Source organism: Phalangium opilio, unplaced genomic scaffold, assembly GCF_054372755.1.
Source record: "Phalangium opilio isolate 3A_F unplaced genomic scaffold, DU_Popi_V2 ptg000042l_1, whole genome shotgun sequence".
Taxonomy (NCBI): domain Eukaryota; kingdom Metazoa; phylum Arthropoda; class Arachnida; order Opiliones; family Phalangiidae; genus Phalangium; species Phalangium opilio.
This window is the reverse complement of record NW_028324166.1, coordinates 5300332-5321302: the sequence shown is the minus strand read 5'-3', so window position 1 is coordinate 5321302 and position 20971 is coordinate 5300332. Positions and strand designations below refer to the sequence as shown.

The window sequence follows — 20971 nt, the reverse complement described above, 5'->3', positions numbered from 1 at the left end:
AAATTGGTCCTCATCCAAGGTGGTCGGTACCACGTGGTCTGGGAGAAAAACGGTCCTCATCCAAGGTAATCGGTACCACGTGGTCTGGGAGAAAAACGGTCCTCATCCAAGGTCATCGGTACCACGTGGTATTAGGGAAAATCGGTCCTCATCCAAGGTGGTCGGTACCACGTGGTCTGGGAGAAAAACGGTCCTCATCCAAGGTAATCGGTACCACGTGGTCTGGGAGAAAAACGGTCCTCATCCAAGGTCATCGGTACCACGTGGTATTAGGGAAAATCGGTCCTCATCCAAGGTGGTCGGTACCGCGTGGTATTAGGGAAAATCGGTCCTCGTTCAAGGTGGTCGGTACCGCGTGGTATTAGGGAAAATCGGTCTTCATTCAAGGTGGTCGGTACCACGTGGTCTGGGAGAAAAACGGTCCTCATCCAAGGTTGTCGGTACCACGTGGTTTTTGAACCTTTTCAGGCTCTCTTCAATCCTAAGTATTTTATACACGCCCACCATTATGCTATTTGTTTGGTGACCTTGTACGAGGATATTGGTATGTATTGATAAAAAAACGTCATTCCCGCTTCGTACTGACTGAGGTTCAAGAGAACCAATGAGATGCCGTTTAATTTTAAAAGGCAGGCCTAACTTCGAAACCGACGATTGGATCAGAGATTAATTAAAGAAACTGAAAAGAAGGCATTGGAGGCAGGGCCGCCTAATCCATTGGATTTGGACCCCTTAAACATATTGTCTGTGGAGCGGACCCCATTATTCATAGCTATAGTATGGCTACGGTAAGTAAACACTACTGTTCACCACGTTTCCGTTTTTCCTCAGGAAGGTTATACTTGGGTCAAATTGTCATAGAACAATTTCGACTCAAAATCAAACAGTACTGGGCTTTTGCATTGTCTTTGAAAGTATTCGTTTCGACCAAATAGTGGGCTGCTCTAAGCACTGCTTTCACTATTCTAGAATACCAAATAATGGCCGCCTTTGAATAAACCGACCATTTGGTTTTATGACTGGGGCCGTTTCGATTTTATGAGCTAGATGGCCTTGCTTTTCCTCTCCGATAATTTGGTATTTAGTAAAATAATTTGGTCTGAACCGGTATTTAGTCCAAATTTAGAAACCTACCAGCTACCACTATTTGGTCATTTCCAAAATTCGCACCGATGGATGTCCTTAATAAACCGAAAAATTCGATATTCGACGAATAGTAAATAAAGTACTATGCGTTCCTAACACCCTTTACAATTACAACCCATAAAATAAAAAAAAATACTGAATGAAAATGCATTGGTCGCCTAGCGGGATGAAGCTGAATTTCCAATGCTTGATCCATCCCCGGATGGCCAGGCTCTCCGAGCTCTAACGATCCAACAACCGGCTCCTCGTAATGTAGATGTAAAAAGTCTGATTTGGCCAAAAAGAGAAATACGCTTAGCGGAGAAGCTTTCCAACAGGGGTGAGTGACCAATTTTATTTTGTGTTTCTCGACTATAGCTGTTTCAGCTCTATTCTTTAATCGTACGTAAAGGAAATCGTCTAGATCAGATAAACTAGGTGTATACCTTTACAATAATTGTTGTCTAAATTAAAGCTCGCGTTTCTTCTTGAAATTCAATTAAAGCGTTTGTCAGAGAGATTATAAGACGTACTAAACGGTTTTCGGAAATTAGTTTTCCTTACAAGTCATTGTTCCGGAGTACCATTAATTCTTATGTTCTTTATTATCATTTAGATTATTTACTTTTTTATTTTTATTTTAATTCTTATTATCGAGAGAAAGTCGAAAGGTTTTTCAAATCTGAATTTGAATAGACTACAATAAGTGTTTTCTTTGTAGAATGTCCTATAAAATCCTACTTTTTGTAGATAGTCTTATAAAATTATACTTTTGTAGAAAGTCCTATAAAATAGTGCTTTCTATACAAAGTTCAGTAAAATCGTACTTTTTATGCCAAGTTCTATAAAATCCTATCTTTCGTAGAATGTCTTATAAAATCTTACTTTCTGTAGAATGTCCTATAAAATCGCACGTTTGTGCTTTGCAGAATGTCCTATAAAATCCTACTTTTTGTAGATAGTCTTATAAAATTATGCTTTTGTAGAAAGTCCTATAAAATAGTGCTTTCTATACAAAGTTCAGTAAAATCGTACTTTTTATGCCAAGTTCTATAAAATCCTATCTTTTGTAGAATGTCTTATAAAATCTTACTTTCTGTAGAATGTCCTATAAAATCGCACGTTTGTGCTTTGCAGAATGTCCTATAAAATCCTACTTTTTGTAGATAGTCTTATAAAATTATGCTTTTGTAGAAAGTCCTATAAAATAGTGCTTTCTATACAAAGTTCAGTAAAATCGTACTTTTTATGCCAAGTTCTATAAAATCCTATCTTTTGTAGAATGTCTTATAAAATCTTACTTTCTGTAGAATGTCCTATAAAATCGCACGTTTGTGCTTTGCAGAATGTCCTATAAAATCCTACTTTTTGTAGATAGTCTTATAAAATTATACTTTTGTAGAAAGTCCTATAAAATAGTGCTTTCTATACAAAATTCAGTAAAATCGTACTTTTTATGCCAAGTTCTATAAAATCCTATCTTTTGTAGAATGTCTTATAAAATCTTACTTTTTGTAGAATGTCCTATAAAATCGCACGTTTGTGCTTTGCAGAATGTCCTATAAAACCCTACTTTTTGTAGAAAGTTATATACTTTTTCTTTGCACAATTTCCTATAAAATCCTATCTTTTTGAAATTTTCCCTGATTTTATGCCAAAAAAACAGATAACATTATTTTTTGTTTAATTAGTCATTTGTACTTGGTAAAAATTTAAGAGGCTCAATATGAATGTTGCAAAACTGGAGGTAGTTAATAATTATAGCTGAGGACCCTGCGCTTAACAATGATTTAGATCCTCACTTCTAATGATAGATGTACTAAAACACGCCGCTCCGTTTAAAGGGATGTACAACGTGTTATGCAGGGGATGGGCCTATATCTAGCTTGTCTTCCATGAAATAGAACTCTACTGTGCATGCTCGAATTTCATAGCGTTATCAGTGCTTTGGGAATGGGCATCACCATTTCTCTTGAATCTATCCGCCGAGTCGTTGCAGTCACGCTTACAGTCACGTGACACTGCTCGTCCAATCACTACTCCAGGAAATAGTAACACTACTACTTCAAAATATAGTTCTTGACAAAACGCATTGTACATCCCTTTAATGAAACGACCGGAAAACGTTTACTGTAGCGAAATCTAATAAAGAAAAAGTTACAGTCGAAATTTAAAGAACCACCTTCATCCGTACGTCTAATCTTGCAAGTCATTTTAAATTGAAAATCAAAATTTGAATTGGTAATGCAAGATGGAGAGATTTCGTGCGTCTGACGTTTATCGAGAAAGATCAGTCACGAGCAATCGTTTCTGTTAAACGACGAAAGATATGGGGATATCTTCTTTTCGTTATCTTTGGCAATGTGAAGCTCGTGAAAGCGTTTCATCGCCGTGTCTCATTTCCGTAAACAACAAGGTCAAAGAAAGATGTCAAAGGGTGCGAAAAAAATTAAAAAAATATGATTCCGATATTCAGAGACCCTGCAGAGATATATATAATATCTTTTTCCGGGAAGTGTTCCACTAGAGCATTATTTAGTCTTGAACTTTGGTTCAAGAGATAGTAGCCTTTAAACCGATGGGTAACTTTTGGATCCAAATTCATATCTCTCGAGTAGATCATTCCATTGATTAAGTACTTAGCGAGAAACCAACGCAAAGGGGCGGGACTGTCTTAGGTTCTTTCCCTAACGCCAAGAGGCAACGACAGACGGAGCTAGAGTTCACTAGAAGCGAAGCGGAGTCGACTCGCACTGCCTCTAGCGGTGCTTCTTGACAATAACCCAAGATGGCGACCTCCCATAATGTAGGAATTAAGGTTCGTGAATCGGAAGTATGCATAGTTGATTGGTTCCTGACAATGAATGGCATTGTTTCCCAACCGCTTTGTTTCGACACATGACTGGGTCATGAGAGATAAAAACCGTGTCATGAGGTTTTCAGATCTAATTTTAGGTTTATATACAAAATACACTTAAAATACTATTATTCTACCGAAAATGTGTATACCACGAAGTTCTTTTAAGTCTATTTTTGGCCTACAAAAAACTGTCACTGTCTCTAGAAGTTTAATTTAGTGACCTTGTTTTACACAGGCTATTAAATCACACCTTTTGGTCCTATAGGGCAAAGACAAACGTAGAAATTGTTCAAAATATAGTTCCCTAAAATCAATATACGGGTCAAAGTCATGACTGACTGATTGATAACCAACACCCAGCCAAAAACCTCTTAGCCTAGAAGGGACGTTACTCTTAAGTAGTAGGCACGTACTAAGAAAGCATTTTCCAATCCTCCGCCATTATTTATGGAATAACATCCGTGCGTCTCAACCGACTTTCGCAATATTTAATATACTGGTTCCCCATATCCTATAGATTGGCCCTCTACCATTTGGGCTTCGATTTTCCGCCATCTTTTAAAATGGCGGCCCAAAAACTAATTAAAAATCCCGACAGGGCAACCCCGGATGCCTTTGCTATTATTATACTAATAATCGGCCAAAAGATGTATCACAACTTTTAAAACTTCAGTTTTAGAAACTCCAATAGATCGATCAAAACTTAGTTTTAGTTTTGAGACCACTTTTCTAAAACCTATGAAATATAAACTTCATCTTGATGGTAATCCTCACCCCCCACTATTAAAGCACGTACATACCACATACATTCATCGAAGATTTGTAGAATTAAGTTACACCCCCGTCTCGCTCGTTCGTACGTTCGCTCGCTCGTAGTAAAGTTCGTCTCGCTAAGTCATTCTTAATTAAATTATCCCCACCTTATTAAAGCTTCCCCGCTGCTTTCCTAATGAAGTCGGCTGTTTCCTTTAATCGTGAATTACTTTCGCATTGGCCGCCTGCGCCACAATAGCTCGTCGTCACCTTCTGACTCATTTGAATAGGATTATTATTATTTGAATATCATATTTTTTGGAGTATGAGGAAATATTGAGATTACCGGTTCGGCGAACGGTCCTTTGTTTTTCTAACAAAGTGCCTAAGCTTCTTCCGTCTACGAAAACATTTTTTGTACAGTACCTTGCTTAAAAAGAAATAGTACAATAGAGTGGTTGGTCTCTTGGCTAGCAATTTTTTTTTGACATATTCATCAAAGTATCAAAGTGGAACTGAGCTAATTTGCCCTTGTTCTAATTATTTAAACTGTTTCCGTTTCTTTGACGAATTCTCTGTTGTTTTTTGAGGCTTTCTTGTATCTTCTCTTCATGGTAAGAGTCTTGTTGAACTTTGTTTTTACTTTCTAATCTAATGGCGCAATTTAGAAATTAATATGTAGTTAAGTTGTTGACGCGAGCTGTAAAGGCGAGAGTTTTAGCTTAATTTGGGGTAATTTGTTGTTAGTTTTCTTGCAGATATGGATATGGTCGTATGTTTGTAATGTCGTTGGTTAGTAATCATCGCGGTGTTATCTATTTTTCGTAGCGAAAATTACGTTTAAAAATTTATAAATTAATTATTTTAATTATTTATTTGCTCTTAGCTGCGTGCGTTACTTATCTAAATATTTTTCGTCAAAATTTGTTTAATTTCTAAAATTAGGTAATTGTTAATTTTTTTGTGGTAAGTTACTATTTCTTTTTTTTTTTTTTTAATTTCACTTGAAATTTAATATTTTCTTTACTGGCTAAACGAGGGGCTTATAACTCAGATTTCTTGTTCACCGGTTATGTTTTTATTCGTACCATAAGTTTATAAGGTATGTTCCATAAGTATGACAAGTCCTATACTTATAATGCTAGAGACTTACTGAGAGCTAGTTCGAGAACAACCAGAGAATTGCCAACACGCGGTTATGCAGTCCATCTTGCTATTTAGTCTGTAATAAGCCTTTGGTTGAACCTCACCAGGCGTCGCTTTACGAGAATCTATGACCTACGTCTCTTCATGACAAGCTCTTAGTAATCAGTGACAAACTTGTGGAACATATCTTATGAACCTATGCTAGTACGTATTGTTATGTTACGCTTGAAAGAATATGGAAATACCAAATGTAACTCCACGCAATGTGTATTCCGGCCTGCAAATACTCTCCCGGAAAGTAGATTACTCCATGAATTTTGCATATTTAGTTACTTGAATTGTGTAATAATATGCTTAAGATAATTGTCATAACCGAGTTTCACAACACGGCGATATAAGTGAACGCTTGAATACAAAATCAGAGCAGAGTGAAATGCCTTTTGCAATGGCTTTATTACTAACTTTATTTCATCAATATTAAATATTTCGACAAAAAATCAACAAGGAACTTTTGCTGATATTGAGATATTAATTTATGACTATAGTGGTTAAGATATTTTCCCAACTTTTCATTAGTTCTAAATTATCAACAGTTAAGGTTTCGTATCAACTAGACCTAGTGTTAGAAAAATATACTGTATATTTGATTAATATGCAATTAATACCATCTAGAACTAAAATAATTGTACTACAGACCTAGTGTAGATCATTAAATTACATTAAGTAACGTTTAAGTTTCGAGTGACCGAGATTTTTGGTAAGTAGAATTTAACTAACTGATTTGTTGGTTATTTTAATTACCAAAATATTAAATTTAGAAATTTTTAAATTTACTGTCAGAAATATACAGTCTGTTTCTGATAAGTTTAGTCATAAATTAAAAGGGAGTGTCCTTTGGATCAGACTGAGTGAACAGTGTCAAAGAACATGGGGTCTAAAACATTTAGTTCCGGAGGTACGCACCTCCAAACATTGGCCCCTAAAACAAGGAAATTGGCATACATGGGGAGTTAGAAATATCAGCTTTCCCATCTTGTTTAGACAATTTCAATAACCTCCAATCTAGGAACGTTAAAGAGCTTTTATCTAGCAGAACTGTACGTTTAAAGGTACAAGTGTGCCTAAGCTGGTAATGTAAAGTAGTTCAAAGTGTAACATAACATTATAAGAGTTTGAAATTAATGTTTCCTTTATTCGTCCCAAGTTAGCATCGGAATTTAAAGGTATTGTTCAAAATGTCCACTCTTCTTAGATTGGAGGCTATTGAAATTGTCTAAGCAAGATGGGCACTCTGATATGTCTTACTCCATATGCCAATTTACTTGTTTTATAGGCCAATGTTTTGGGGCCCATACCTCCGAATCTAAATATCACAGATCCGATGTTCTTTGACACTTTTCACTTAGTCTGACCCAAAGAAAATTCTCTATAATTTATCTCAGATTTATTAGAAACACACGGTGTAATAAAATCAGTCGATAAAATGAGCTAGCAGAAAATTTTCCACCCTCATGCCTGGCGACCAAAACTATAATCCCTTTCACGTGGTATGAAAGTGGCTTTATGTGGTCAAATTCTTAAAGTTGACGCAACAAATTTGTGCCTAGTATCCTAGAAATTAGGCCAGTAACCCAAATAACCCTGGGTTACTGATTCTCAACAAATTGATCAATTTTTATTATTACGAACCACCTAGTTGATGTAATGATGCAGTTCAAGTTAGTTCAACTAGTTGACTGTTGTGTAAAAATTATATTGAAATAAATCTCTGGCACCACGCGACGCCAAGATACAAAACCTCCACATGGAGTGGGACTGGACACCTAGTCCTTGTTTTTCGCCAGATTGCAGCGTCAACTCCCCGAAGTGCTATAGTTTTCGAAATTGAACGAACTAGGCTTCTTTGAAATACGCCTTTCCTCAGGCACATGCCTATGACATATTTCGAATAATTTTAACCCACTCTCCAAAGCCCCCTTTACATACCCTTTAAGATCATCCTACACAATGTGACCATCTAAAAATTAGCAGAAGTAAATACTACTCGTTAACCTTTTAAAATTTAGCTCTAAAGATTATTGTTCCATTTTGTACTATTTCGTTACTAGATAACTTCAAATTAGTCAACTAAGAGTTAAAATCACTCAATTTATTGATTAGAAAATACGAACAATTTAGAGATAATGATGTCTAATCTTTAAAAATGTCAAAGAGTTGCTGTCAATCATCATAATATTCCCAATGATGAGTGAGGTTTATATGAATAATGCACTTTCTGGAAAAGGGAACTTTTCCTTTCAAAAATATAAAATAGGTGTATCAGCTAGGTCTATATCAGGTTGAAGGCCTATTAAACGGTTTGGTTGATATGTTTGACAGCTGAAACAATTATTGCACAGTACGCGGCTTTTAGATTAGATTGGAACGGAATTCGAGATTATGAAGGGATTAGTCCAAAAGAGTTACTAAAATGATTCTTAGAATTAGATCAAAAACAATTGTTTTTTTTCACGTCGTATAATGTGGGTGTTAAAGGGACTGTAAAGTAGGTATTGACGATGGGTAAAAATTATTTGAAATACGTCACAGGCACCACGTGGGCACCTTGTCCTTTTTTTGCGATAATGCAGCGCCGTTAGCATTATTCCTTCCTATTAAGCACCACTAGCGGAGAGTTTATAAACTACTCCCATAGAGACTGCGTGCTTTACGAAGGTTCGCAGAATTACCGTCAGATGGCGCCACTCGATCCACCTGGCGGTGTTTCTGCGAACGTTCGTAAATTACCCAGTCTCTATGGGAGTAGTTTCCAGGCCTATCGCCAGTGGCGCTGAGTACAATAAGGCCAATTCCTCCGTCTCGTGTAGCCTGTTGGCGGGAAGGAAAGAGCCTAAGAGAGCGATCTCCCACCTGTGTGTTTTTTTCTCTTCAAGCAATTACTTGAATGGTCTATTGAAGAAATAGTTAGTTAAACAGGGAACTTTAATAGAATTTAGCAAAATTTACTACCATTTAAAGTTTTGACTAGAAGAATCCAGCTTGTTCTCTTTCTTTACTATGAATAAGGGTTGAACTCCCGGTTCAATTATCTTGTTTAAATGAACGCGGTAGCGTTTTATAGCAGTGTATGTTTAATTTAAAAGTCAAGGCTTCAAGTCAGCCCTTAGGTACTTTGTAAGTAATTTGGGTTTAGCATTAAAAATTCCAGACAAAGCTTATTAACTACAAATTGCTCAGATAAATAGGGTTGTTAATAGTGCTACAGAATATTAAAAGTCTCGGTGCAGAGAAAGGGGGAGCTGAGTTCAGTGAAAAGTTTAACCTAAATATTCTCCCTTATATCTTTCCATTTCCACCTTTTCTGGAACAGTATTCCGTTGAGTATGAAACTTCATGTGGTTAATTGTATTAAACTATACCAGACTGACAAGAGGTTTATATTTTCAAAGTTAGCGTAACTCAATTATTAGGATGAACGGTTTTCAAATGATTCGATATTGTCGTGGCAGGTGAAATGAAGTTACGGTAACGTCGGTAATTTATGGTAATTTATTTTTTCACGTGTATATAGTGAACCAGATTTGAATTGGGAGTAATTCATAACTTGTTTGGGTGTTTAAAACAGTGCGAACTAATGGGAAATTAAGGAAAAACTGGATTTGAAATAAAATGGGTTTATTTTTATAGCCTCTGCACGGTAGTCCTAACCTGGTTTAACTCAAAATGGTTTGACTCTGATCGCAAGAATTTGAAAATGGTTTGGTAATTTATGACAGTCAATTACCATCGTAAAATTGCGGTATCATATAAATCAGTAATTTACGGTGGTACTTGTTACATTACCGGTAGTTTACGGAAGGTAAATACATAGTTTACACGCAAGGAGGATTCATACCATTTGCACAAGGAGACCAGGCAACTTAGAGTGTAAAATAGCAGACGATTTTACTCTCTAAGTCGCTTGGTCTCCTCGTATTAATAGTAGAAATCCTCCATGCCTGTAAACTATGTATAACCGACACCATAAGTTTTTAAGATATGTTCGATAATTATGACACTTCCTATAACTTCGTAATGCTAGAGACTTGCTGAGAGCTAGTTCGAGAACGACAAGCTAGAATTGACTGCACTCGGTTAATTTTGCAGACCATCTTCCTATTTAGTGTGCATTACTAAGCCTTTGACGGCGCCTGACCAGGCGTCGCTTTACGAGATACTATGACGTTTCACCTACGTCACTTCATGACAAGATCTCAGTAACCAGTGAAAAACTTATGGAACATATCTTATAAACTTATGCCGACAAATTCCCCCAAAAATAAATAAAGACATCTAAGTATCCCTTTAATTAAAAAAAAACAGCACGGAAATTAGACATTATCTCGACTATATTTCTCCGCCCGTAAAGAAGGAACAAACTCCGCGATAATATCTATCTCTCGAATCATATTTTTGTCGGAAACAGCTCCTCAATAAAACTGCATCGCATTCTTTGAGTTCTTTCTTAATTGCCATAGTTACCGAAAACCTAGGGATTAAATATTTCGCAATTGTAATTCTCTTTATAAATTCCGTAAATAACGGCAATCGGTTAATTATATTTGCAGGAGTGAGGCGCTCAATCGTTAGATCATGTTTCGAAAATCAAAAACGACTTCTTCGAATGTCGTTCAAACCGAAACAAAAACCTCAACTTCCGTCAGTGGTGGGGTAAGTTAGTTTTCGTTAAAATTCTCTTCACCGAATTCACGCGAATAGTTAAATGTTACTAAATGGTTAATGCAAATAAAGGCAAGAGATATAATTAACGTTTAAAATTATTGCTGCTTAGCTATACATTACTTGATCATGAGCAACGGCGTGATACTTTTAAACTTAAAGCTATGTTTAAAACTCGAAAAGTAGTTAAATTTATAGCTTCGATTAAAACCTCTTTTTATAAAGGAACTATATTGTAAGCGCATTAACTATGCAAAACCCTGTTGTTTTTAGCGTTTATGGTATCTTATTATACACATACACCTTAGAAAAACTGAATGTTGGAGGATGTTTTTTGTTAATTTTAATTATGAATCAAGTTGAAATATATTGTAATTTCGTTGTAAAAACAGGCAAACTTTCAAGGTGTTATACGGCGTGTATTGTGACATTTTTAACAATTTCTCACTTTTCCATAATTTATCGTTTTCACCTTTGAAACCTTATTTTCGAATCTCTTTTTATGGTACGTGTTTTCGCATACACTTATGTGACTCGTTCGTTAGTGTGTAAGAGTGACCGTAGAAAATTCGTTATGTGTAGCAATGGGATCCCAAACATTTAGTTACAATGGACTAACAAACATTGACCCAAACTTTCTAGTCGCTAGCCTTTCAGTCCGTTAGGTTATTTTTAAGTTCTTATCTTTACCAACAACGAGCTCATGAGGCGTTATCTCTACCAATGCAAAACCCCGAACGACAATGAACACTGAAGAATAGCCTGTGCGTTATTTACTTCACCTCTACCGTTAATAAGACTCCCCATGTAGAGTGTCCCCGCCAGGATATAGTGAATTAACAAGGATCTGATAGAGGTGTGTCTATTTGCGTAATATTTTTCGGGGTACACACACTGACTACGAAAAAGGCCTTTCGTTTCTTGTTTTCGGTAGCTTGTTTTATTGGGTTCTTGAAGAGATAGCGAGTTAAGCCAGACGACATATCTAAGGAAACCTTTGACTCATGGAAAATAGTGATATTTATTTCAATTTTGTCCCCTGACAAGTTTGTTTTGTTAAATTCATTTCTGTACAACAACATGTGGGCGTTGATTGAGATATTGATAAATATAGAGTAATTACTCAAGATTAAATGGGAAGTTAGTGTAGTGTATTTTGTGTTTTTCAATTTGATAATTGACAAGGTCATAAATTAAATTAAATTTTTTTATGATCTTAATTAGGGTTTTAGGTGGTTTTTATTTTATTTAAACTGCTTAAACTGCAAAGTTCGACGGAGAAACATTTTGAATTTGAAATCTCCTATACATATAAATAAATAAATATATTTTGATTATATATTGTGATATAAGGTGATTAAACACTGGAAAAGCTTTGAAAACTCTGAATTCCATCCCGAAATCTCTTATATTATAAAATATACAGGTAGATTTTGATATGTCTGCCATAAATTCAAATTTCAAAGGTGTGTTCTTAGGGTCAGACTGAATGAAAAGTGTCAAAGAACATGGGTTCTAAAACATTTAATTTCGGAGGTACGGGCCCCTAAACATTGCCTCCTGAAACAAGGAAATTGGCACACATTCGGAGTAAGCCATATCAGAGTGACCATCTTGTTGGACAATTTCAATAGCTTCCAATTTAAGAACGTTAATACGCCTTTATCTAGAAGAAGTGTACCTTTAAAGCTAGAAGATTTCCTAAGCTGGTAATGTAAAATAGTTCAAAGCGTAACAGCACAAGAGACTAAAGTTAATGTTTCTTTTATTTGTACCAAGTTAACATCGTTATTAAGACGTTTTGATCAAAATATCTCGTGCTATTACACTTTGAACTACTTTTACATTACCAGTTTAAGCACACCAAGCTCCGTGGGCACATTTGTGCCTTTAAACGTACACTTCTGCTACATAAAGACTCTTTAACCTTCTTATATTGGAGGCTATTGAAATTGACAAAACAAGGTGGATAGGCTGATATGTCTTACTCCTCATGTGTGCTGGTCGATGTTTGGCGGTCCGTGCTTCCGAAGCTAATGTTTTGACTTTTTTTCGCTGTCTGCTACAGTGTCTTATGGCAGACTCATAAGAAATACCCTGTATATATTTACAGTTTTCAAAGTTTTCTCCGTGTTTAATCACCTTATCTAAGTATGAAAATATTTTAATCTGGTTAAACAATTCAAGTATGTTTAACACCCGTTACTCAGTGCCAGCACGCGACTAAGGTCGCTTTCTTTAATATTTATTTTTCAAGCACTACGTTTTGAAACAACCTTTTTCTCGATTTGAATATGATACAAAAAAGCATTTGATATACTAGTGCCCTATGTTTAGATCAAAACAAGTGTGTCTAATGCCCATTCTATTATCATTTTCGAAATATTCAAATAAAGGATGTCTTAGGCTAGTGTTTCACATTATAATGGCTTGAATAGAGGCGCTGTACGTACTTTGCCTACGATTTTTGCCATAAGCTGTTAAATTAGATTAATTTAGAAGGCTAAATGCAGTCTCTTAAACCAAGTTTCGGCTGTGGTTTATTTTAAACAAATGCCACTTGATGGTCCCATTGTCGAGGGGTGGAGTTAACTGGCCCTTTCAAGCTTAGTAAAGGCTAGTTTTAGCTCCGCCCTCATGGACGAGTTCTGATTGGCTACTACCTTGGGCAAGGTAAAATTTTTGTGTAGAAGATCAGCCAGAATGTTAGGGGTGCAACAGGAGCCGATATTTGCTTTAACAGACCAAGTATTAAACTTATACTTTACTGTGTTTTTAGGAAAAGATAACCATCACTGAAATTATTGAAACCTTCGACGATGGATCAGTTAAAAAATCAACAAACACTGTCAAGGAAAAGGTTACGGTTAGCAACACGAGGACTGTCAATACATCTCAGGGATATTGTTCTTTGCCAGCGGCTTCTTCGCCCGCTGTTAAGCCAATTTCATCGCCTTCTGCGAAGCCTATTTCTAATGGCCCTCCAGCAAAAATAGGAGATTTTCAAAAGGATAGCTTAGAAAGACACAATTACTACCGCAAAAAACACGGTGTAGCACCGTTAAAACTAAATCCTCAAGTAAGTACGCGTAAAATCAGAATTTTACCAAAGTCGACCTCGAATTGCATTCGAAGGTTTTCATAACAAACAGACTAAAAAATGGTTTCTAAGGGAACCAATAGCATGCATCATTTTCGACCAGGCGTTGCTTTTCGAGAATCTGACGTTTCATTTACGTCACTTCATGGCAAACTCTGAGAAACCAGTGACAAACTTATGAAACATATCTTATGGACTTATGATCTATAGGATATCTGTTATAGACTTGACATGACGGTTTTATCCTTGTCCATGTTGAACGGGAAACATGTCCTTCTTTATTTAGGCCTTATTTTTTTAGGGGAGTTATTGTAAACATGGCTGGTATTCAATTTAATATCTACACATTTATGTCGTGTATTAACATTTCAAAATGAGTAAATAGAATGAGGTGCAATAAACGTTCCTATTGTTCCAGCAGTATTTCTTCATTGGATGTTAGGATTAGTATTTGCTGAAGGTTTCTAGATATCACTGGTTGGCCAGACAGAGATAGCTACGAAGCTCTAATAGATAAGCTTGTTTTTGTGGGTTGATATTTTCTTCAAAGGGTTCCGCAAGTTTCTTGCCTGTGGTAAAATTGTTTCAACCCTTCACCATCACCGTCGCCCTGTTAACAAATTGACAATATAGAACGATATTCAAGGTTGTGGCAAGCTATCAGTGATACCATTTAAAGGGGCTGTTAGTTCTCTTCTCCTTTTTACCTACCAGCTCTATGAGGAAGATCATCGTATGTCACACGGTTCGAATGGTCCCTTTAAGCTAGGCTCCATTGTTCTTTTTTCGACCTATGCTTCTTAATATAACTGACTAACGTGCACTGACACGATTTCGAACTACCGAAAGTTAATTTCAAAGGGTATAAGCCTTTTAAATAATAATTTAACATTAGCATGAGGCAAGTTCTTTCACTAGGTAAATGATGAACAAATTTGAAGGTACATTTTGGATACGCCTTTGCCATCATATGATACACCTTTGCCAGGGCCGGATTAACCACTAGGCAAGTTAGGCAATTGCCTAGGGCCCGGATATCTGAGGGGCCCGCAATCAGCTAGTTTTCAAAAATTGAGAAAATGAAAAACCCAAAAATATATTTCCCCCTCTTTCTCTACCAAAACATAACGTCACTGACACCATGGGAAAGCCAGGTGAGATGTAACGGCAGCCTAATGTTGAAAAACCCGTTACCCAAAAACACTATGGCAATTTATAAAGAAAGAAAGATAAAGACTAAAAGAAACATAAAAATTCAATGGAAATGTATTTTCAGAAGTCGCAATCCTCGGAGAAATAAACATCATTTTGAATTCGTTTTGTTACTGACCGTCATTAAACACTGGAGTTGCATTGTATGATTCCTCGATAAGCTTTATTCAGGGTGTTCGTCATAATTTGAAATATTTTAAATTATTGCTCAGCTACAAAATAGATATTATATAAAAAAGACTTGGTTTGCCCAAGCCTTAAAAACAAAACGATAAGAGTTTTTCCAGTTGTCTGAAGCGCAGATATTATTTTTTTCTATTGAATTTTAAAGACAATCCGTATTTTACTACTCTTTAGAATTTAATTCAATCACCTGATTTTACTGCTAATGGATTAGTTTCCTATAAATTAATTGAAATAAAAAATTACTTATCTCAGATTTTTCAAGAACGATTCCATTTCGTGAAACATTTTATCGTGAATTTTTTTCTTTTCAAGGGAGAACGTACTTTAATTTTCAAATAATACTCTCATTAATAATGTATTATATGCGGTCTTTTCGAATACAAAGGGGGCTGTTATCACCTTTCTTATATTTGATGAAGGGGTTCGTTTCTTCTTTAGGCACAGTCACAATTATTGAACTGTGTATATCAGTACTTGTGGGGAAGATTTTAGAAGTGTTGGTTGAGTTGCTGTTTAGTTGACAACATCATGAAAACTTGATGTGTTTAAAACTTTTTGAAATGAAAATTCTCCGAAATTAAAAAAGAAAGTGTTAATTTGATTAAATTTACACAATATCCCTCAACATAATAAATGCATGATAAAATGTTTCAGGAAAATGGAGTTGTTGTTGAAAAATCTGAGATAAGTAATTTTTTATTTCAATTAATTTATAGGAAACTAATCCATTAGCAGTAAAATCAGGTGATTGAATTAAATTCTAAAGAGTAGTAAAATACGGATTGTCTTTAAAATTCAATAGAAAAAAATAATATCTGCGCTTCAGACAACTGGAAAAACTCTTATCGTTTTGTTTTTAAGGCTTGGGCAAACCAAGTCTTTTTTATATAATATCTGTTCCTTCAGCCTTAATTTGTATTAATATATTATAAAAATAATTATATGATTGTCAAACGTCACTAATTCGATGTTCCAGTAAGATGTTCATGAGCATATTGGCTCACTCCAAGTGCCTCTCATTATTTTATGGGAAAGATTAAAATTTAAAATCATTTGGCAGGGAAGTGGTAAATTAATTCACAATTGGTAGGCGGGTGGTAAATTAATTCACCATAGATAGGTGGGTAGTAACTTATTTCATATGAAAAGGCGGTTAGTGACTCAATTAAGTTTAGTTGACATTTCTGTATAGATTTAAAAAAAAGTTATGTCTAAACCACGCGCCAGCACGCGCACATTTCATTGAAAATTTGTTACTTAAGAATTTTCCCTTGTAAATACTAAGATTCTTCATCAAAAATGGACAACGAGCTTTCCAAGACTCGAACCTGCAATGTTTTGCCTCGAATGCAAACGCGTTATCCATTACGCCACAAGCCCGTACTTCCTTGCAAAAAATTATCTAAACATTGTATTTATAGAATTATTTCATTTAAGTTGAATAAAAGATCTGTAAAAATAATCAACGAGCTTGCCAGGACTCGAACCTGCAATCTTCTGCTTCATAGGCAGGCGCGTTATCCTATGCAAACAGTGTAATATATTTAACGGTTTAACCATGATTTATAAATTATTTAAAATAATATACTTAGACTTAATTGTTCTTAATCAAACTTCAGACGTTCAACATTTAATAGTTGCTTGATAATTCAAAAGTGTTACGAACCTTAACTTCGCAGTAGTTTCTGAGTTATTCGATGGAGTGGACCACCAAAAATCCCATGCTTTTTCTATGGGACGCTAAGCCTAAAATCTGTGAATTATTTCTTTAACATTACGGGAGGGTGTGGGTTCTTATCTAGAAGGGCCTACCGGCCCTCTAGAATAGAAAGAACAAGGCGACCCAAGGGTTGGGCTCGTAATAGTAGCCGCTTCGTACCGTACTTGACAGGCGTACAGGAAATTTGATTGAATAGCCCTTGATGCGTTACCTTAACTGTTTTAAAATGATTACTTCATTTTTTTAATGAATAATAATAATCTAAGCTTTGTCTATGAAGGGATTTCCACACTAGGCCTGTGGCTTGTTTACAGGTGGGTCCCTTTACATTGCATAGAGGGGTGGTGGCTAGCCCCTATGCCACAGCTAACCTACAGCGCCCTATACTAACTATTACCGTTAACCTCTGCAAGTTTTGATGGAAAGGAGAAACCGGGTTAGACCGCGGAGGAAAACTCCTTTTAACAAGCTAGGAGAGAACTTGCAAACTCTACGCAGAAGGATTTGTTCCCAGATTTTCACCCGGTGCCACAGTCCGGGATCGAACCCGGGATCCTCTTGCTGCGAGGCGAAAGCGCTAACCGCTACGCCACCCCACGTATATAACTTCTGTTATAATTATAATAGTGTGACACGAACGGAAAACGTGAGTATCCCCACTATGAGCATCCTTTAACAGAAATACCCGTATATGCCCATTAAAAGAAGTACAGAAAATGAGAGTGAATAACCCCTCGATGCCCTAACATAAATAATAACCCTTAATCCTTACTTCAATAAATTTACTTACGTTATAGTTGTAATATCCAGGGCAACAAGCTAGTACTTTCTTTTAAAATTCTTCTCGATTAGAGGAGAAATACACGTAACTTCTAATAACAAACATCTCCTCAAGACCATTCTAAATATAACGTCAGAATATACTTTCTTTTGCTTTTAAAAAATTCACCTCGATTTCTTTGGATTTTGAAATAGGGGAGCGGGATTGAAAGTGTGAAACCCTTATTGTCGACGGGTGGCAGGAATTTTAAAGGGAGTATTAAACCTTCCATTTTAATTAAGGTAACACCATAATCCTCTATCTCGCTTTAAATATGTCGAGCAATCCTAAAACACAATTCAAAATGCTTAACCTTACTGGTACAATTAAATGCAATGCTTAAAGTTACTATTATTATCCCCATCCTCTTAAAATACACGAACGTAAAAATCACCTCACTCCCATTCACTCTCCCCTAAATTACGAAAGAAAAATTCTATACTGCCAAACGCGCTACTCTTTCACGTCTACTGGTACTAGTACTAGTACGAATACAACAGGGCAGGCCAAACTAAGAGCCTGATCGTAGATGTACATCATACGATGTGGCTAAAAACGATGATACCACACTGAGTGGACGGGACGCTTTCAAAACAAAAGGGTTTTACGTGACAATCTAATGACAAATACTAAAAACAATCTGAAGTTAACAAGGACACTGATGAAAAGTTCAAACCTATTTTAAACATTAATGCCCCCGATGAATCTTTCTCTGGAGCTTTCCAAGAATTGGCAGAAATGATTTAATTTTGAAGAGCTTGAAAACGAACATTTCAAGCATTTCTTGAAGAATGAAGAAAGCAGAAACCCAGAATTCTTTCATTCCTTCATTCGTACCAATAATATAATTTCAACTTTTCCACACTTAGAAATTATTTTGAGAATTTACTTGTGTTTGCAATGCAAGTGGCGAAAGATACTTTTCAACTTTAAAAAGAGTGAAAAACTACTTAGGAACCATATTAGCCCAGAATAAATTAAGATCTTTATCTTTGATATATATTGAAAATGATTTACTAAACGACTTCATAGACTATAAAGAGATAAATGTTTTGAGTTAGAAAGAAATTTAACTATTGAGTTCAAAAAGAAATTTAAATATGCAGTTAAGTGTTAAATCAATTAAAGATATGAAAAATAGTATGTCTCTTAGATTCTCTTAAACTGTGGTCTGTGGGGAGCTGGGGGCCCGGAACTAAAGCCTTGCCTAGGGCCCAAAAAATTGTTAATCCGGCCCCGACCTTTGCCTTCATATGATACACATACACTTTACAAACTGTAATTTTTTTGACAAACCCATACTTCGCCATCGTAAATACTTCTACACTTTATACAGAGCTACGTGATTTGCGGTCGACGCTAACTTACTTGAACAAGCAGATGAAACGTTAGACCCTGACAGATAGATGAAATTTTTGGAATTATTATCCACTATTTTGAACGATTTCAGTTATGTTCCTACGCTCAAGAATGGGCTAATCATTTGGCGTCGACGCGACGTTTGCAACATAGGAGCCCAAACAGTTACGGAGAAAATCTATATTCAAAGATGACGTCTGATCCAAATTATGTAGTGACTGGCCAAGAAGCCGTCGATAGCTGGTACTCCGAGATAAAAGATTATAAATTTGGATCAGGATTTTCAAGTGGAACTGGTAATTACATGAAATGTTAAATGCCAGTCATTCATAGTATTTAATTTTTGTCACTTTAAAAGGTCATTTCACTCAAGTTGTCTGGAAAGAGTCCGCGGAACTGGGTATTGCATGTGCCACAGCTCCCGGAGGATGGCACTACGTTGTAGCAAATTACGATCCTGCGGGAAACATGATGGGTTCCTTCCCTCAAAATGTTTTCCCGCCCAAGTAGTTAGTAAATCGACAAGTATTAAGGAAGGCATATAGAAATAACGTAAAGTGAGACAGTATGGAGAGCGTTGTTGCTCCTGAGTTATCGAAAAAGTATTTACGAGTAGTAGCGCGAGTGCACGTGCAAACCGATTTACACTTGTTAGGTTTGCACAACAAGGGTTTGCACGAAAATTTTCAGATTCAAATTCCATAACTTTTCTAGGTTTTCCTGACCTTTTGACTTTTTACTACGATTTTTCCTGACCTTTTGACTTTTTACTACCATTTTTCCTGACCTTTTGACCTTTTACTACGATTTTTCCTGACCTTTTGACCTTTTACTACGATTTTCTTTTTTTAGACCCAATTGTTATTGTCCTAATTATAAGAAGGGGTGATTTATGTAAACAATTTCGTTTAAATCACAATTTTATGACATGAACCACAAATATTCTAACACCCAAATGCCAAAAATAAAATAAACAACCGAACTATTCTTGTTAGAATACGATAACGTAACATTAAAGTATAACGGTGATTGGTCCACCATATCAAGCTAGAGAAAGTTCTTCTTCGTGTCGTAAACATCATATTGGGTGCCTCACTCTCTGTAATTTCTATATGCCTTTGGTATAAATTTCCTCGGGATTATAAAAAAATTTTGAAAACCACGAGGTTTCTGCCATTTTTCGACTATTCAAGAGATTTACATTATTTTTATTCATAATCAAATTTGAATTGGTAAAAACAAATACAGCCAAATTCCACCATCGCACACTCAGTGCGTGTAGTTGATCAACGTTACTATTTTATCAACGCCAAGACTTTTCATAGTGTATAATGATACGTGTAAGTTCGTTAATGTCCCAATATTATTGTATTAACGAAGTTGAAAGAAATAAGTAATAATGCCTATTGAAGTCTTGAAATATATTTCAACATGTTTTATGTGTGTACAGCTTCAATCCAAAGATTCTTCAATAATCTCTACACATTCCGTACAAGATAATATATTAAAATTATTTATATATTCAAAAGTATATTTGCATTCAATAAATTTTGTAAATGGATATTGTTGTGTATAGTGATATAAGAAGTTTCGCTTATGACTATATCTGCTGATAACAGTTGACACATTTAACGATAGAGTTGAAGGCCAAACCTTTGGCAAAACATTTGAAATGAGGGGCTATATTTTTGTTGCATCTAGATCCAGTTATCGGTGATTAGCTGAACCGCAAAGCTTCGCTTTGAAGGAAATATGTAAACAAACTTTCAAGTTAAAATAGAGCTATCTCAGAAACCTTAGTGTGACGTCACCCATGGTATTTGCCCATAGAATAAAAGCGGTACCAAATATGGCCGTCAACTGCCAAAGCTAAGGCCGTGACGTTTGCCTAGGCGCAGACGTCACAACTGAGATAGCTCTAGAGATATTAAATATTGTTGGAGGGCGAGGTTTTTGTATGACGTAGTTGGG

The 20971-nt window shown here is 35.9% G+C and overlaps 1 protein-coding gene and 1 long non-coding RNA gene across 8 annotated transcripts; one reads left to right on the top strand and one right to left on the bottom strand.

Annotated features, from left to right (window-relative positions):
- Window positions 1-414: 414 nt before the first annotated feature.
- LOC149678621 (uncharacterized) lies at window positions 415-5223 on the bottom strand. Of its 4 annotated transcripts, none has more exons than XR_016366104.1 (3): window positions 5085-5223; window positions 4782-5011; window positions 415-4721 (listed from the first exon to the last, which is right to left on the bottom strand). It is a non-coding gene; the product is annotated as an uncharacterized LOC149678621 (long non-coding RNA). The 4 variants fall into 4 exon arrangements; XR_016366103.1 differs by having other exon boundaries at window positions 4786-5011; XR_016366102.1 differs by having other exon boundaries at window positions 415-4027; window positions 4786-5011.
- LOC149678620 (Golgi-associated plant pathogenesis-related protein 1-like) lies at window positions 5214-20561 on the top strand. 4 transcript variants are annotated; one of them, XM_089836558.1, is made up of 6 exons: window positions 5396-5530; window positions 5625-5683; window positions 10492-10594; window positions 13383-13682; window positions 19092-19296; window positions 19359-20561. In XM_089836558.1, the coding sequence occupies exons 3-6, from the start codon at window positions 10517-10519 to the stop codon at window positions 19508-19510; spliced, it is 735 nt and encodes a 244-aa protein (XP_089692684.1). In that variant the 5' UTR covers window positions 5396-5530; window positions 5625-5683; window positions 10492-10516; the 3' UTR covers window positions 19511-20561. The 4 variants fall into 4 exon arrangements, with proteins under 4 accessions (XP_089692685.1, XP_089692684.1, XP_089692682.1 ...); XM_089836556.1 differs by having other exon boundaries at window positions 5397-5530; window positions 5625-5704; XM_089836559.1 differs by lacking the exons at window positions 5396-5530; window positions 5625-5683 and adding an exon at window positions 5214-5352.
- Window positions 20562-20971: the final 410 nt, after the last annotated feature.

What these genes read in the sequence shown, in the direction of transcription:
- LOC149678620 (XM_089836559.1), top strand. Translation starts at nt 10,517, where the DNA reads ATGTTTCGAAAATCAAAAACGACTTCTTCGAATGTCGTTCAAACCGAA. An exon ending in CAACTTCCGTCAGTGGTGGG is followed by an intron (nt 10,595 to 13,382) that starts GTAAGTTAGTTT and finishes CTGTGTTTTTAG; the next exon opens with GAAAAGATAACCATCACTGA. An exon ending in CGTTAAAACTAAATCCTCAA is followed by an intron (nt 13,683 to 19,091) that starts GTAAGTACGCGT and finishes GAACGATTTCAG; the next exon opens with TTATGTTCCTACGCTCAAGA.